Below are 17865 nucleotides of genomic sequence, written 5' to 3'. Positions count from 1 at the left end.
TCAGGGAAATCTCACTGCCTTTGGCAATAATCATTGCATAGGGATTCACATAAACATAGCTGAATATAAACATTTATATGAACAGCTAGTTCATTTAGTACTTGACTTCTTTTATTCCAATCACAAACACCCATGCTCATGTGTACAAGCACCCAAACACAAGTATGCCATATTTTACATATGCAGCATTAGATCAAAAAGTCCTGACTTTTTTCAAAGGTTTGCTAGATTATTCTTTTTTTTTTGTATGCTGTTAGTAAAGAATATTTGAAGTGATGCATACTTTTCAGCTGTATTCTGAAAGGTGTATCTCATTGTTTAAAATGTGCTGGATTTAAAAAAAAAACAAACAAAGAAAAGAAAAAGGGATCTTCTGATCCACCACTCCATTTTTCTTCTCTTTTCCTGATCACCTCTGCCCTGGTATGTAGAAATTGGCTGATTTATTTAAATCCCAGGAACTCCCACAGCATATGGTTCATAAAGTAGCATTTACAGTGTGCATTGTAACACTTCATCACTACTAGAAAGACTTTGAAAGTAATATGGGTTCACGTCGTTCCAAAAGAAAAAACATAGGATAAAATTATCCCTACTATTAAGATCTACTTTTGAGTCTACTGCTGTAAAATCAACTTTTGGAGAGGAATGGTATTTTCTGAATGATAAAAAAAAATCAAATTAAAAAATCCCTTAACCCCCAAAAACTATCCTCAGAAAGTAGTTCTTCAACACTGCCTTTTTTCCCACAGCCTTGTGGAGCCCCCAACCCTGTCTGCAGAAAATGAAAGAGAGAGGGGTGGGATTAATGTGTAATTAAAGGGAATTTGGAAGGCTGAGATGTTGCGGAATGTTAGATCAGTAGCTGGAACAGCATGTGGTGTTCTTTAGGCAGGCTTCATTGAATCCATACAAAAAAAGAAAGAAGGGCTGCTTGCCTGTCTGCTCATTTATCAAACAGCTAGGCTGAACTTTCACAGCTCCACAAAAGTGTTTTACTGTTTGCTGAAGTTTTGCTCCAGAAATTAAAGCTGAACAACCTAGCGACTCTGAGTCTATGCTGCGTTTTTGACATCAGCCACGTTGTGCAAAGCTCTTGGAAACCAACGCAGGTCAATTTTTACATGATACAAAGGGAAGCTGATTGTACATTTGCTGAAGAAAATATTACTGAAGAAATGGTCAAATATGTGACAATGCAATGTCTTTATTTATCAAAAAGCACCTTTTGATCCAAATATGTGTTCTAGAGCTTTCAGTCATCAACCAGGATTAAATATTTATCACAATGGCAAAATAGCTCAGGAAGAAAAAAAAAATCTATATTATTTAATCAATTTTAATTGATGTGTTCTTCTGATTGAGCAGTTATATTCCATCTTGTATGCCTGTTTTCCTTTAATATTAGTTGATCTCCTCCTGAAAGAGGAAACATTTAGCAGTTTATATAATGTAAACACAATTAAAATAGATTATAAATTAAAAAAGGAAGAAAGTCCCTTTTGCAAGTGAATCTTCGAGGCTTACTATGGTCTTTCTTGCATGGCTGTTCTGCCAGAAGAATTTTCCTCCTACTGCAGACCACACTGAGAATCAGGTTCAATCCTGTGAGATGCTGAGTGCTGCCTTTCCAGCAACTGCAGCAGAGCTTCTTCATCACGACTAGCCTGGTTGACAGAGGGTCTGACTACTGAAGGCACAATCTACATTAATTAATCCATTTCCTTAAATGCATCTGGTGCTAAAGAAGTTTTGTTTCACAGTAGCAATGTTCTTTTAATCTGTGCTGATAGACTAGAGTCCAGATTCTTGCTGATACCTTGCTGTTTCTGAGATGCACTTGTTTTCCATAGAGGATAAATTGATTACGAGCTATCTGTACAAATGCAACGGTGAGTCTTCCCTCATAGAAGTGGTGCCCCTGTCAAATACCAAAATCTTTTCAGGGTAGGATCTTTTCGAAAAAGGAGTGTTTAACACCAGGATTGTGAAGGTCTTTAAAGAACTGTGGCCCTCCAAAACTCTCAAAAGGAGAGTTTCCTCTATTTGCAGCTAAACCAAGTTTGTTGATCCTGCAAACTGACATAAAGGAATAGTAGGACAATTCTAAGTACAATCCTCCTTAGTTTAGGGGCAGAACTGATCTTAGATTTTAAGGAAGTGTATTCTACTCCAGTAACTTCAGAGAGTTTTTATTTAAATTAATGGTACTTATGGAATTATACTGAATTTTAAAATCTATTTCTCCTCTTTCACTAATAGAAAATATCAAAAGCTTTTTTTTATTTCTCCTGCCATGTATTTTGCTGACATTGCAGTACAGTTTTTCTGCTTTTCTGTCTTAACAGTCTATATTAAATTAGGTATTAGTAAACATGATTTTCAGTTTTCTCTAATATCAGTTCTATTTGTTTGCAGATAATAAGACAACAGTTTCCACAACTAACGACAAGAAGACTTGGAACCAGAGGCCAGTCAAAGTAAGCAGTGTATGGTATTATTATCATCTCACACAGGGCCCCATCTGGCTCTGGCTTTACTGAGTAGAATAGTATAAGATCAGAAAATAACTTGTCCACTTGGGACTTAAAACCCAGCTTTGATGGAGGTTCCATTTTAGTATTTCCACTGTCTTATTGATTCTGCTGTGATAGTCATGCAAAGGTAGTTTAATGGAGACTTTACTTTCATCAGCAATATTTTCCATATTGTTCCTATGATGTTTCTCATCTCAACTCATTTTATACAACATAAAGGGCATTCACACCCAGCAGTAATCGAGCTACTGTTGAAGGCTGGGAAATGACAGCTGGTTAACATCATGTTTCAATTTAGAGGACAAGTGGCAGAATGTTATCTGGAATTTAGGTAGGAACATACATTGGCCTAAACTGAAATTGTCCACAAACCTAGAATGAACCACCATTTTTCCTGTCTAATGACATCCAACATACTTTTAAGTGATCAAGGAATTAGTTTATTGACTTACCCAAAAGATGGTACTTCCTGAAAACAGTTCATCCTAATTTCAGAATGAGAAATTCATTCAGAAAGAATAATGCACTTGCTGGAGTATTTGACTCTTTCCAGTTTTTGACAGGATGTGATTCTACCAATTTATAAAGAGGATACAGTGATGTTTTTATACTTTTTTCTGCTTGTGGACTCCATGAAATTTTTCCAGTGGAGCTTTGGATGTTTTTATGGCAAACATAAGCCCCCTAAAAATATATATATATATATGCTTTTCTTGATTAACTTCCACAGAATCCTACAGGGTAGTCTCTGTAGATCACAAGTGGAAAACTATGGAGGGGGAAATGAAAGCATGGGACAGTATGTTTGCAAAGCTTTGCTGGTAAAGCTTCTCTTTCAAACAAAGCCTAGAAACACAACATTGCTAAATGCTAAGAAAGAAATATGCTATAAGAATTTACTTACTAAAGCTAGAATGACCCACTCCTTTAAAGGAAAAAAGAAATTAAGATGCTAAAAGAAACGCCATTAAAATTAACTTTACTGTGCTCTTCTAACAAGCAGTCTATGCCAAGCAGTATCTCTTTGATGGGACCAAATGTCCTTTACCCCATCATGAGATTCTCCTAATTTGTATAACTAAGCTTTCTTTTTCTAGAACAGTCACACTTAAGCAGCTAATTGAAAATTTGAAATATCTTCCCAAATGCAAATTCAGAGCTACCATAACATCAGTCATAACAGCTACCAGAAATCTCTCAGGAGCAAATTCTGGGCTAGTCCAACAGCATATTAGGAAAGCATGATAGGTCTAGACTCAGAGAATCAGGATTTAGCACCGAATATAAATTCTTTGGAAGTTCATAAAGACAGAGTGAAAGAGTGCACAAGTTGCTTTATGGAAGCATTCATATGAGAGTACCTGCTGTCAGCCATCAAATCACTCTGACATTGGCTACAACTTTGTTATTTGTCTTCCCATTTAATGAAAGGAATGACCGCTGCTGTATTTCCAAACTGGAGCTCCTCTCACAGCTCCAGGAGTCTCTCAGGAGGGGCAAGATGCTCTTGATCTGCTGACTGAAGGTGTCTTGCATCTCCAAAAGCTATGTCTCTTTACTGTCAATGAGGCTAAAAATCAATGAGAATATTTCTTGCATATTTTCTCCCTAACCTGCCTGCCTATCAGAGGGGCTTTCAGGACACATACTCCTCTCATGCCACCTTTGCAATGGTTCTGCTCCCTATCTAGCAAATAAGGAGGAGTTTCTGTAAAGCATGCTGTCTGTGCTCTGCAAAATCCTTGGCCCCCGAGAGTCCCTGGTCACCCCTGTGAGGGACATCGTAGTCACTCAGGTATGAAATTGAGTTCTTCTGCTCCAAAAGAGGACTCTTATGTCTTTGTCAGTGGTTAACACTCCAAGGATTATAGCATACAGAGGAGTCATTCTCATTTGATCCAATGAAGAGGAGAGGTATAAACACACACACACTCACTACATGCACACTGTACTTCTTTAAATAAACACACTCCTTGCTAGACCCAGCACAGCTGTAACTGAGCTCTGACTGCATTCCAATTAAGTGTTACGTAAAGAAATTACTTTAGGCATTAACACTTCAGTCCCTTTATCACCAACTGTGCTGACCGATTGCTGCCAGTATGATTTTTCATTCCACTTCCCTGCTACTGCCAAACGAAATTCAGCCACAGAAGTGGTTAAGATTATCTGACTTCACACTGTTCTGCCTTCAGTCTTTTTATAGCACGGCTGCCTTGTAACATTACAGAGTTCAGAGCTACAATGGTGCTATACTCTTTGTCATCAGTTGTGAGGCTTTCTTTTTTGCAGCTGGGTTTATTGCTGTAAGCATGCAGCTGTTCTCTATTGCACTGAGCTTAAAAACAGTTCCACCACAGGTGAGCCATGAGAAGGCAGCTAAACACAAAAGCCAATTTCTTTCCATACTGTAGCTTGAAACTCTTCAATTATGTACACAAGAGGTTAGTTAAACTGATGGAAACTATATGGTGTGAAGGGAATTTTACTTCTTTCCTTACAAGGGTACTGCAGATACCGGATCCATGGGAGGAAAAAGCATTCCACTATTTACCACAAAAATAATTGTGTAGTCTGCATGTTATTCTTTTACAGATCAAACTATCAACCCCTGTTTATTGAATTAAGTTTTTTTTTCCTGATAGAAATACAGAAAAGAGCTTGGAAAAGAATCTTTGTAAACTGCACCAGTGAGTTTTTGCCATTTGGCATGGTAATATTACTGAAAGAGGAAGCTATCTGGAAAAATTTCAGAGTTAATTTCGCTGTTGCTCTCTATACGATTTTGAAGCGACCTGGAAAACTCTTTTATGTAGTTTACTGCCAAGTGAAATATACCAGAAATTAAATAATGCACAGTGAAATTCCACTACTTTTTCCAGGCTTTCATTGATTTTTTTTTTTCTTGAATTGATTTCAGAGGAAGCTTAAAAGAGATTGACCCCTCTAAGTTATACAAACCTCTCGGTCCATCTGGAACTTTTGCAGTTCTGCCTGCTGTGAGCTTTTCCCCTTTTTTCCCCCCCTTTTCCCTCAGCCATTTTTGGTGCTAGCTCCCTGCAGCATTTGCCTTCCGTTTCCCCAACCCCAGACTTACTGCACAGGATGTATATGAGCTTTATGGCTCTTACACGCAATGCATGCATGACAGCTGCTAGAGACCAAACTGGGGACTTGAACTGCAAGCTGGAGTTATTACCATTCTAGCTAAAAAGCCAAATTTCTACAGCTGGTGTTATAACTCCAGTGTCAGCACAAATTTGCCATTATCTATCTGTAACAGGTTAGGACCAATCTGGAATCTGGTTTTTGGTGTGGAATACACACTTTGGGCCGAGCCCTGAAGGGCAGATTTGGAGCTGATAGTGTGGATTTCTAAGGTATTGAAGCCAGGAAATCCCATTCATACCATGTCAGCTTAATGTTTTAATAAATCTCACCTGGATTATTCAATATTGAGTTCAAGATAGCTTTTATTTTTAATATAGAACATGGAACATCCTTAGTGGGCATGGCAAGGGAGCCATGTACTAGAAGGTTGCTACAATTCCCCAGGCCTCCTCTCAGTCCATCTGTGCTGGTAGACAAGATTAGGGCTTCCAGCTCTTTGTCACCACTTTCTCTTGGAGATTATGACATGGACTGATCCGTGGGTGAATGTGAGTGAAAAAAGGAAAAAGGTCACCTGAGTTGGTTTAAACTACCATCACTTAGATCCTACTCTTTCACTAATTTAATTCATGACCTTTGTAAAACCAGCTGATTTTACCTAAAGCAAACCAGGGTCCGTTCAAGGGAACAGATCTGCTGGCAGCACTCTGAAATCAGTAACTGCCTGGGGAGTACAACGAACATCTGGAGATGGTAACTTCCACCTCAGTGGGATCCAGAAGACAATCAGTGTCTCATGGTCTGATAGGTTTTGGATAGGCTGTAAGGAGAGAACTGGAAAATCATTGAAAATTCCCTCTAGGAAAGTAGGGTGAATCAAAAGTATATGAGCAATAGAATTTTGTGATGCCTTTTGTAATCGTTAAAGTTTAAGCTCATGAGTTGGTGGTGCCTACAGCTGAGAAACTGAAATAAAAGTTAGCAAATTATGGAAGGAATAAGATTGCCTTTGCTGCTTTGATGCAAGAGTTAGACTGAATAATCAATGCTCCTATTCACACGTATAATAAAGATAAGTTGTAGCACAAACTTGTTCCATAAGGCCACCAATCCATTTTTATAGCACAGCCACACTGTGTAACTCCCACTGTGGTCTGCGCAGAGTTACAGTGTTGTGTAGGATCCCTCGCTGATCTAAGCCCAGTGCTGGTGCTAAGTTATGAAGCAAATAATTATGAACTGTACATTACCTACTGTTCATTGCTTTCTAGCACAAGCCTTTTTTCCCTCCTCTCTTTTCATTGAAGTGTTTTCAATTTTTGAAACATTTCTGATCAACCCATTTGCAATAAAGACTCATGCTTTTCAGGGATCAAACCAGCCCTCGACAGTCTGAGAATCAGGGAGCTGAAATACAACAGGAGGGCCAGTCCAGAGGGTCTGTACCTCTGCTTATTGCTAAACTAAAGGAGCAGCTGCACAATAGAGCTCTGCCAACAAGTAGCTTTAGGATGCTTTTTTTTTATAAGAAGAAAAAAAATGGAAGTTTATTATTTTCCTGCCCTGCAACAGAGTCAGCTTTATTAACTCTGAAGAGAGCTACTTTTATCAGAAGGAATGAAAATTGGAAGCTCAATATATTACCGCAATGTTCTGCTGCTGAATCAATGCTTCTTAATAATATATAAACTATTGCACAGTCTGTTTTGCTGTAGAAATCATTAGCATTATCCATTTCTCTTACCCCATATCTTTTTTTTTTTAATTTTAAAACAATCTGCTTTATAAAATATACATCTCTTTCTATGTATCAGGTACCATTATTATGGAATTGCAGTGAAAGAAAACTCCCAGTATTATGATGTGATGTATTCTAAAAAAGGAGCAGCCTGGGTCAACGAAACAGGAAAAAAAGAAGTAACCAAACAGACAGTGGCGTATTCACCACGATCCAAACTGGGAACATTACTGCCAGAGTTTCCAAATGTCAAAGATCTAAATCTGCCAGCCAGTTTGCCAGAGGAGAAGGTAACACTTTGGAAATCTTTTCTCAGCTTGTCTTGGGTTTTTTTTCCCTGCTCTGGATGAAAGCTCTATCTAAAATATAAAGACTTTAAATTAGAGTAAGTTTAATAATGCTTTGACCTTATTTATGGGGGACTTAATTACTTCATATAATAGGAAGAAATGTCTTCCCTCAAAATAAGCAGCTGATGCTATCAGCTGTACAATATTTCTAAGGCCCATACACATTTTTTTTTTTAAAGTTACATTACATACAGCAGGTGAGGTTTGAGGGTAACTGTTTTTAAATATGTTATAGCTCTTTAATCTGTGAACACATTTGATGGCAAACTGAAAAAGAGTTCTGATGCTTTCTCAAGCAGAGAGGGACTTAGGCATTTCTTATCCTTCTAGACTAGAAATTAAGAGAATCCTCTCTGCACATATGACAAAAGTGCTCTGGCTGCTCTTGGCTGAGCTTACTAGTTTTCTGATGCTGTTCGCATGTGTAGTATCAATGTAAAGTGGACAAAAGAATAGGGTTTTATAGTTCTTTATGTCCTAATTAGGGCCACATTCTCGTCTTTGATCTCACTGAGGCTTTTTGCTCCTCTTATATTTGAAGAATCCCCATTGACATAGAAAATCCATGAATTCAAAGAGAAAATTTACTTTTAAGAAGAAAACTCATCTTAAAGTTAATCTAACTAATCTAACCAAACTTTAACCAATTTCATTATTTTTGCAATTGTGCATAGGTAAGATTAAAAAAACTTACTTTTTGTGCTCTGTATTCAGATAGTTTTAAAAGCAGATTTCTTAAAGTAGAATGATCTTTTGTGTGTCTCCCGCTCATTCTTTTTCAGGTTTCTACCTTTATTATGATGTATAGAACTCACTGTCAGAGGATACTAGACACTGTAATAAGAGCAAACTTTGATGAGGTATGGTTGGAAACTACAGCTGTAGTTTAATGATACAGAAGGTATTAATGGATCTGAGAGCTTATTTTGAATATGATATTACAAACTTAGGGTTTGTGGTGGCCAATCCTTTTCATGAACAATAGCTATACATGACTAGATAATATGTGGCTGATTGATAGTGTTAAATCTCACTTATAACACTGTGTGAGTTAGAGGAACGAAAGCAATGGGAATGTTTTTGTCTCTCCATTCTCCAGCAAGATTAAGGTAGCAATATCCCCTTACAAGATGTTGGACAATCCGGTTCTTACAACTCAAGGAGTGTGTCCACCATCACTTTTCTAAGCTTTGAGTTTGGACTGAGCTCTGTTTGAAGGAATTCCTCTGAGTGTTCAGCACAAACCCAGGGCAGGTGCCACAGTCATAATGGTGGGCTCTGCTGCTCTGTTAACAATGGCACAGGGCAGTGGGGGGTCTACAGCCTCCCGAACATCCCAGAAAGCTGTAGCTGAAGTCCCCACTTGCTCAGTCGTACAGCAGTGCAGCTAGGAACACACACACTGCTCAGCAGTTGATACACACCTTATCCATTTCTAATAGATCGTATCTGCTGCATATCTGACTGAATCTGAGGGTTTTCTGGCAGAGCATACAGACAGCTCTATAATTAGAAGTGAAAAATAAAACATTACTGGAATGCAAGCAGTTTTATATTTCATGTGGAGAAGGTCTTTAGTCCAGGAAAACAAATTTGATTTTAGAAATGCCGAGGCCCCGGTCCAAATACGACATCCAGGTCCTGGAAATAATCAAAGGAAATGGGTCTTTTGACTCTGCCTTCTGAACAATGGCAAGAAATTCCCTGCTTTTCTTTCTCTCACTGTTTAATTCTCAGACTCTTCTGGTTTAAAGCTGAGGCTGTTTTAAGTCATTGTACCCAGTCTAGATGTTTCCATGTGAGAGAAATATGTGACACATATTCAGGAAGTTTTGCTGGATGAGTCTCAGAACACTTTCTTAAGAGCAGGATATTATGGGGTTTTTAGGTAATCTGTTTGCCAGGATCAGTGATGGGGAAGGGGCTGAGCAGCAACAATATATAAATGGCAAATATTCTTCACTGCACCTGGTGTGGTTACTTATTTCAGTAGAGATTATGTGCAAAAGGTTGTCACTTAAGAATGCTGGTGTTCTGCCCCCTGTAGAAATGATCATATTCATTGAATAACACCTTCATTTCCTAAATGAAAATTTTCAGAGGTATATTTTCTTATGCCTGAAATCTCATCCCCATTTTCTTTTTTGTCTTTCTCCATTTTTTCTCCTCTTTCCTTCATAGTGGAGGAAAGAAGAAATCCAAAAGTGTAGTGTTTCTTTCCAAAATGAAGACAGAAAATGGTATATTGACCCCTGTAAGCCATGTGCTATCCTCTTCTCCCTCCCTACACCAAGCCCTAGATTGCACTCCTTTGTATACAGAGACAGAGAGCAAAGAGAGAGAAAAAGGCTTAACATGTGGAAGCCAAAGAGTTACAGTCACTAGCCATTGATGGAAGGTAAAAATACGGTGATTCCCATGGGTGTCTCTACTATAGTAACACAAAGACACCCTGTCACCAACTCAGAGTGTCTCCTCACCCTTTGGTTGATTATCTCATTATGTGCTGCATTACAGTATAAGCCTGTCTAGTTAAGGAATATGCCTTCCCTGTGTTGTACACTATCAGTCCAGCTCTGCGGCTGAAACAAATGCTATATGAGCAGGGTCATTTAAGGAAAATGGTATTTGTGGCCTTTTGATTCTTTTCACTTAAACATTCCTGTCGCTTCTTGTGATTACAGGTTCAAAGTTTTCTTCTGCACTTTTGGCAAGGGATGCCTCCTCATATGCTGCCTGTATTGGGTTCTTCAACTGTAGTGAATATAGTGGGAGTTTGTGATTCAATTCTGTATAAAGCAATTTCTGGAGTTTTGATGCCAACGGTATTACAAGCATTACCTGACAGGTCAGTATAGTCAGCAGCACTGACCAGTTTTAGCTCAGCTGTCTGTTACATGTATTTTCTTCAAGAATGACACCGGTTCTCAGAAAACTGCTTGCTGCCACCTGTTTCCTGAGTTTAAATCACAGTGTCAATTCAAAGAAGTTGAAGAGCTGACGTGTTCCTGAAGAAATCTTCACAATACAAGACTTGTATTGTGAAAAATTTGTTATTTTTTGTGTGATAAAAGGTACCACCTTCTTCTTGGTTTATTGACATGAAGCTGAATGTCATGTCCCAACTTTCAGGTAATGTCAGAAATCTGCAGGCTGCAGAGCGCCACACTGTCTTCTGAAAATTTCAGACACTTTTCTGCTAGTTTGGGATAACAGCATAACAGTATTCTGAATTACAGTGACAAGAGCTGGCCTGGTTGCTCTGTTTGTAAATACTCACCTGTATATTCAGACACTGCAACCTAAGCATTTGTCTCTGTTTACACTCTTGGAACCCAATTGTAATTCTGCTTGCCAGGAGTATAAAACATGAAGATCATACTTGTGAAGTCTTGGACATGCTGGTTTAATTTAAAAACTATCCTATGAAGAACAGATGCATGCTTATTTTAGGATCACTTTATTAATGTTAACAAGTATTTGCCCCCTTTGTTTCAAAGCTAAATTCACTTTTCCATTCCATGTGGTAGATTTCAGCTGTTCTCTTCCTACCTGGAGCTCATCTGAGTCCAAGAAGTCTTGTTTATATAGGTAAAGCAGGGCAGAGATCAGCAGTTCACAGCAAAAAGTGTAATCACTGAGTACAGCCAACCTGCTTCCCCCTTTGATTTTCTTAATATAAGCATCAGGAATTTAGTATTATTTGACTGATGATTTCCTGAGGTTGAGTGATTTGTTAAGAATATTGCTCTAGAAGTTTAATATTGGTGCCACATATTTGGCCCTCAGGATTTTAAAGTGGGTCTAATAATGGCAATTGTTTTCAAGATGTTCTGCTCTCCTATGCGCACTGTATGACTGCTAAAGTACAGGTAAAGTGTTTTTTCCACAAGAAACCTGTTATAAGCATGGGCTTTCCTTGATAAGACACGTACATTTTTACAGGCTTTGCCCCCTCGCTCCCCCCAAATCTATTTCATTGGAAGGATTAAACAGAACAGCAGTCCTTTTCTCAAGCTGCTTAGTTCTTTCATAGCAAATAAGGAGAGACTTGAGTGTGAATATAGACTTTTGTAATGCATATAAAGGGCCAGATTGTGGCTATTAAGCCATAGCCTGCACTGGAGGGGGTGAAGAAGGGTCTCATTGCATTGGAAGCTCCTGAAGGAAATCTTGCTGACTCAGCCAGAATCCCGTGAGGGACTTCCTGGGAACAAATGCTGGCTGTCCAGAAAAGCCATGTTTTAGTGGGTGCCACAGTTGTCATCCATCCCCTGTCCTGTTAGGTGTCTGCGTGGAGCAGAGCAGGCCTATGGCCACGTTTATTTTACCAGCTCTGTTCTCAGTGCAGAATGTTAAGAGTACAAACAGAAAAAACTGCCTGGATGAAAGAGGGAAAGTTCCTTGTGTCTTTCCTTTCTCTCTCATTTGTGTATCTCCAGTGTTGCTACAGGCAGTGCAGGTCAGTCTGGCAGAACCATTAGGCTCCCCTGCACAACAACCTGCAACTTTTCCTGGAAACTGTTGTTTATACTGAGCAATTCCAAGAAGAAGGGCAGAATGAGCTGCCTACCAAGCTTAGCAGGAACTGATGGAGCCATCAGGAAAGGGTAGTAAGGGAGAAGAGAGAAATCTGACTTGTTGGTAAGGTTTCTGCCCTGTACAGAGCTAAGCAGGCAGGTCCTGCTCCGCCCCCACTTCCCCCATCTGTATGGGCTTGGCCTGGAAATTCCTCCCCACCATCATCACCCACTCACTGGCTCCAGCCTGCAGCAAAGTTGGTTGTTGCTTCACTTACACATCCCTGTGTACATATGTATAAATGTGGGCACAGCTGAGCTGAAACCCGAAGCTTGATCTGCTCTCTTCTTTAGAGAGTCGTGGTTTTATGTTTGTACAAAGTGTGAATGATTTTATTTCAAGCTAAGAATACTGTTTGTAAGTATGAATCCAGTGCAGTACAGAGACTTTCACTCTGTGAGGTTTTAAATGTGGTGACATGTTTTCTTTTCCTGCAAAGGTTTTCAGAAGTTTTTCTGCATGCCTACAAACCAAAATATGCCTGCAACTCTGCACAATAGTGAGTTGTAAATAACTGACCCATAGTCTTCACACGTTCACGGATTTTATAGTATAAAGCACAGAGTAAACATGTTCTGATGTAGTGATTTCTCTTTTCAGTTTGACACAGGTGATCCGAAAGTTTGCAAAGCAACTGGATGAGTGGCTGAAAGTAGCTCTCCACGATTTACCAGAAAATCTACGAAATATCAAATTTGAATGTATGTGTTGCCCAATCTTTCTCCTATTAACCTGGGATGTATATAGTGTTTATTGATTACAAATTAATTGGAAGTGAGACTAGTGTTCTTTTAGGAATTAAAACCTGTCAGCATTAAAAATCTTGCATTCACTTACAATCTCCACTTGTTCATGAGAACCAATTTCATTTAGTGAAATGAGGCACTGCTCAAAATGAGAAGAATTGCTTTTCCTTTCTTGTGGATTCTGATAAGAAATTAATTTTGTTGATAGTAAGCAAATATTAGGAATGATATTAGGCAAAGGAAATTATTAAACAAACCTTTAGGCTAGCACAATTTGAATACAGCTTGAGGCCCTTACTCAAAAAAGTGCCAGAGTTAAAAATGAAGGAGATCAAATTACCCTGTCACCACAGGAAAGGGCACTAGTCCTTTTCAGACGTGCTTTGTAGATGCCTGCAGTGCACATCACCTATTGATAAAGCCTGCTTTATTTCACGGCTCTCAATTCTTTGCCTTTCATGAGCACTAAATTCCACACCACAAAGTTAAAGGGAAAAAAAAAAAAAACCTAATTTAGGAGAAGGATTAACTATTTTGATCAGCATGGAAAATCAGGTGTATATTTTACTGAGAACAGTCAGGATATAAGTTGGAACAACTAATTTTAGGGGTTTTGCATTGTTCACTAATTTATTTTAAAAGTTACACAAAGTCAGAACTGAGAATATGATTTATCACATCTTTGTCAGTTAAAAAATACTGAGAATCTGCAACAGCAAAATCTTTTCTGATCTTATAGGGAGAGAGAAAGAGACAGACAATACACTTTGTAGTCATTCTTAATCTGTACTCTTTAACTGCCACTACGTACAGTACAGATGGAAGACATACTCTGCGGCCACATCTAGTGCCTGTTTGGATAGATCTGCAAGTCTTTGGTGATTTTAGTACAAGGAAAATCTTGCGAGCATTCTAGCTTTTATATGAGCCTTTGTTGCTTCTGCAATTGTTTCCTCCTCATCAGAATTTGTGATGGTGAACGCAGCCAATGGAGGTACTGACAGGAGAAACTGCAAACCTTTGTCAGGTTTGCAGTTCCTGAGTCACAGATTTCAGACAAAGATGAATAATACAACATTTTAAAATCCAAGTATAGGAAATATCTTAATACAAGGTCCATATTGCTTCGAAACAGCTAAAATAGGAGCAGAAGACTGGAAAGTCTGAGGCCATCTTACCCCACAGCATGTTAGTATACCGTGTAATCTCTTTCAAAAACTTTGATTAAATTCTACCTGAAACTGATTTTAGCTCCTACTAGTCCAATCAGAAGACTCTTCCAAAACTTGTTTGCATTAAGACTTAGAAACCCTTTCTAACTTCCACACATAATGTAGCTATCATTATTTTACACTCTCTTGTTCTTGCACCAACACTCTTCTTTCTATTAAATAATTCTTTCTGGTCTTCAGTTCCTTTGTATATCGAGAAAATTTGCTATGCTGAACAAGCGAAGCTCTTCCATTGTCCTCTACATTTCTCTTGTCATCTCATTATTCACAGCATCTATAAATCATTGCTTGTAATATGCCTCTGTAAAACTGATTGAGCATCCAGATTTAAGGTTTTAGGTCAAGGTTTAAACTAAGTTAAAACTGGGCTATTTGAGTGAACTTTATGTAGCTACAATTGTATACAGGAAACTGGATTTTTTGTTGTTGTTCTTGTTTCAATTTAGTATTTTCAGAAATATTTTTCTTTATTTAGCACAGTATGTAAATATGTATCTCTTATTTCCTGCAGTGTCCAGAAGATTTTCACAAATACTCCGACGACAGACATCATTAAATCATCTCTGCCAAGTAAGTATTTCAGTTACCCAAGTTTGCTGAATGCCATTTTTAATGACTTTTCAAATAATTTTATGAATTGGCAGGCTGGACTTTACCCAAAGAGGAAGAGAGGTCATGTTAGCAGTTTGTCTCCAATATTTATTGTGACCATCTTTACAAAATCAAAAAGTAATCAGCAAAAAATGCTTTTCTAGACAACTGGTAACCTCTAATCTTAAATTCAGCAGGGAACTTTTATGAAACAAAATTATTATTTGATTTGAAGTGATGGTTCATTTCCATAAAATAAATGTGAGGCATTCCTTTGATTTCAGAGTGGTTTGTATCAGACTTATTGCAAAGCAAAAAAATTTTCTATATGCCCAACAAAAAATTCAAAATCTAATTGTATATTACAAATCAAGTGCAAATTAGTAAAAAACAAAATGGTTGAACCACTGGGGTTTTAAATAGAAATATTCTTGCAACCATAGCAAGTGAATATTAAAACTACTCTGAAATGCTTGGGTTTTCCCAGTTAGTTTAGATCACAGTTACCTGTCAAAATTCATGAGGCCAAATTCTGTGTAGTATAAAAAGGAGGAGAAAGCATTGAATTCACTGATGTTTCACCTATGCATTGGAGCAGACTGTTTGTTTTCCCTGGCACAATGAAAGCACCACTTTTGGAAGGTGTATCCAACACCCCACGTTAACCCTGAGAGTGGTGAAGCCCACAGGAGGAAGCTCTGGGAAAAAACCCCACAGTCCTGCAAGGACTTCTTTGTGGATTTCTTCCTCCATTATTCAAGTGGTGGAGGCAGAGATGCCAGTGCTCCCTTTTTCCAAACATTGTGGATCATCATTGAATTTTGGAGGTCCATAGGGATTCAGAGGAAATCAAGATACAGAGACCACGACCTTCTGCATCAGACCAGGGACAAAACAGTTCACTTACACGAAGGACACTTCAAAATGCATTGTTTCCATGGGGAAGCTGATAACCTTAGTGCAGGTTATATCTCTGTTATATGACCATGACCTTGTGTCACTTCCTTTCCTCTCAGCCTATTCTCCCCATTATCAACAGCCGACCCCTGTCTCAACTAGCCAAGAAGCAGATCTGATGCGGAGGCAAATGAACTTTAACCTTTTCATGTGGCTGAGGGAAGAATGAGAGTCTTCATAGTTTGGGAGAGGGGAGGGTGCAAACCTGAGTGGGGTTTGTTTGGTTTTGGCTTGATTTTTCTTACTGCTTTTTGGTTTTGAACAGAAGCTGGTCAAGAAAACCAACAGAGTTGTTGGAGATTCAGGAGTCTAGCAACAGCACCACCAGATTAGGGTTGCTCATTGGGGTTTGGGGTGGATGCAAGCAAAATACTTGCATTTGATTAGAGTAGGCAAAATGACTTGGGAGTTTTCTGTGGTTAGAGGTCCCTGTAATGTCCATAAGACATCAAGCTGGTGGGTGGGGGTCCTTGAGGAGAATCAACTTAGTGAGCTAGCTAAGGAAGCGTAAAAGGGGATAAAGCCTATTTTTCAACCTAATAAACCATGAACTAATGAATAGATTGGATTGGATTACAGGCATCAAGAACGGTGATCCACAGTGCAGACATCACATTTCAAATGCTGGAGGACTGGAGGAATGTGGATCTGAATAGCATTACCAAACAAACCCTCTATACTATGGAGGACTCACGGGAGGAACACAGAAAGCTCATCATACAATGTAAGAGCAGAACCCTCAAATAAAGCTAGATGAACTTGGTTTCCTGCTGGAAACAAAGCTCAGGGAAAGTAATGCTGGTTTTGCAGCCATTGATTTGCTTGGAGGCTTAAGATAACTACAGAGACATTTATCAAAATGTAAGGCATAAGACCCTGTCAAGGTCTTATGTTTTGAGGCATAGATCTGGGCACTCTTCCATTAATGAGTTTCTTTCTAGTATCCAGAACAGCCAATGGCACGAAACTTGCACCCAAATTCAGGAGGATTTTTTTCCATGAACTTGAGCAAACTAAATCTATGAGTTAACCATTGAACCTGATAAAGTCCAGTCTCTCCTGCTGTAGAATTGCAGGAGAGTTGTCTTTTGAATGGCTTTGACACTAAAGTGACTGTGTATTTGAGTCACTTGTGAACTTTTATTTATAAAAATCTCCATTTTACACAATCTTTTCATAAATGAGATAATTTGATGGGGTAAGCTTTTACCCTGAACTTTTATGATTAAGTAGAAGTCCCATATTGAGCACGCTCATTGCTAATTTAGATTCTGCCTAGTATAGTGAAGGGCATGAACTGAAAAGTGACTTTGGAGATGTTGGCAAATTGGGTTTAGAGTCAAAGATCTTTTACGAATATAAAATGTAACTTGCATTGTCCGGCAAGTGTGTGTGGTTGTAAGCTTAGGTGTAACGCTGAGCATACTGAGTTTGTCCCTGAGACGGCAGAGGTGACCATGCTTTGTCTTTAGCATCGTTCATAACCTCAGTTCCTCCTGTGAACCCACCTGTTGTATTGCCATCTCTCTCCTGAGGAGGACCAGAACCAGCCTTAATGGGGAGCAACCTGGGCAACCACTTGTGGGAGCCCTGCAAGGGTAGGTTTGCTAGTGGGGTAACTCTTTCAGTGAGTGGCTGGGAAGAGGAGGGGTGACACCTTCACATGTACACTGCACCCTGCAAGGCTGACTTTGGCACTCATCCCGTGTTAACACTAGAAGTCTTCTCCCCAGTTTAGGGATGAGCCTTGCATTCTCTGTTAGCTTTTTTTTCTAGTGAGAGGTGCTCGGTACTCTTTCCTCCCCTTCTTAACCCTTGATGCATTTCCTGACATGACCCTCTTCCCTTTTGATGAGATAGAAGCTTGACATGGCAGCAGGGGAAGTAGCATATAGTGAGACTGGAGGCCAGAAGCTGGGTGCATCCTTCTGTCATCGGTCATGTTTTCAACATCTACCCAACATTCTCCCACTGTCCAAAAAAATACAGAGTTCTCAATGTTATAATGCCTAGTAGCAACAA

General features: G+C 38.9%; 1 protein-coding gene across 1 annotated transcript in view; it reads left to right on the top strand.

Annotated features, from left to right (window-relative positions):
- Positions 1-17865, top strand: part of RFX4 (regulatory factor X4) — a 98771-nt gene that overhangs the window by 44492 nt on the left and 36414 nt on the right. Inside the window, exons 5-11 of the mRNA XM_054839741.1 lie at positions 2419-2480; positions 7463-7676; positions 8519-8596; positions 10421-10584; positions 12918-13018; positions 14807-14865; positions 16423-16567. Coding sequence (XP_054695716.1) covers positions 2419-2480; positions 7463-7676; positions 8519-8596; positions 10421-10584; positions 12918-13018; positions 14807-14865; positions 16423-16567 — 823 coding nt within the window. The remainder of the gene's footprint in view (positions 1-2418; positions 2481-7462; positions 7677-8518; positions 8597-10420; positions 10585-12917; positions 13019-14806; positions 14866-16422; positions 16568-17865) is intronic.

The sequence above is a fragment of the Grus americana genome, chromosome 1 (assembly GCF_028858705.1).
Source record: "Grus americana isolate bGruAme1 chromosome 1, bGruAme1.mat, whole genome shotgun sequence".
In the NCBI taxonomy this organism is placed as follows: domain Eukaryota; kingdom Metazoa; phylum Chordata; class Aves; order Gruiformes; family Gruidae; genus Grus; species Grus americana.
This window is presented reverse-complemented; position numbering and strand designations above follow the sequence as displayed.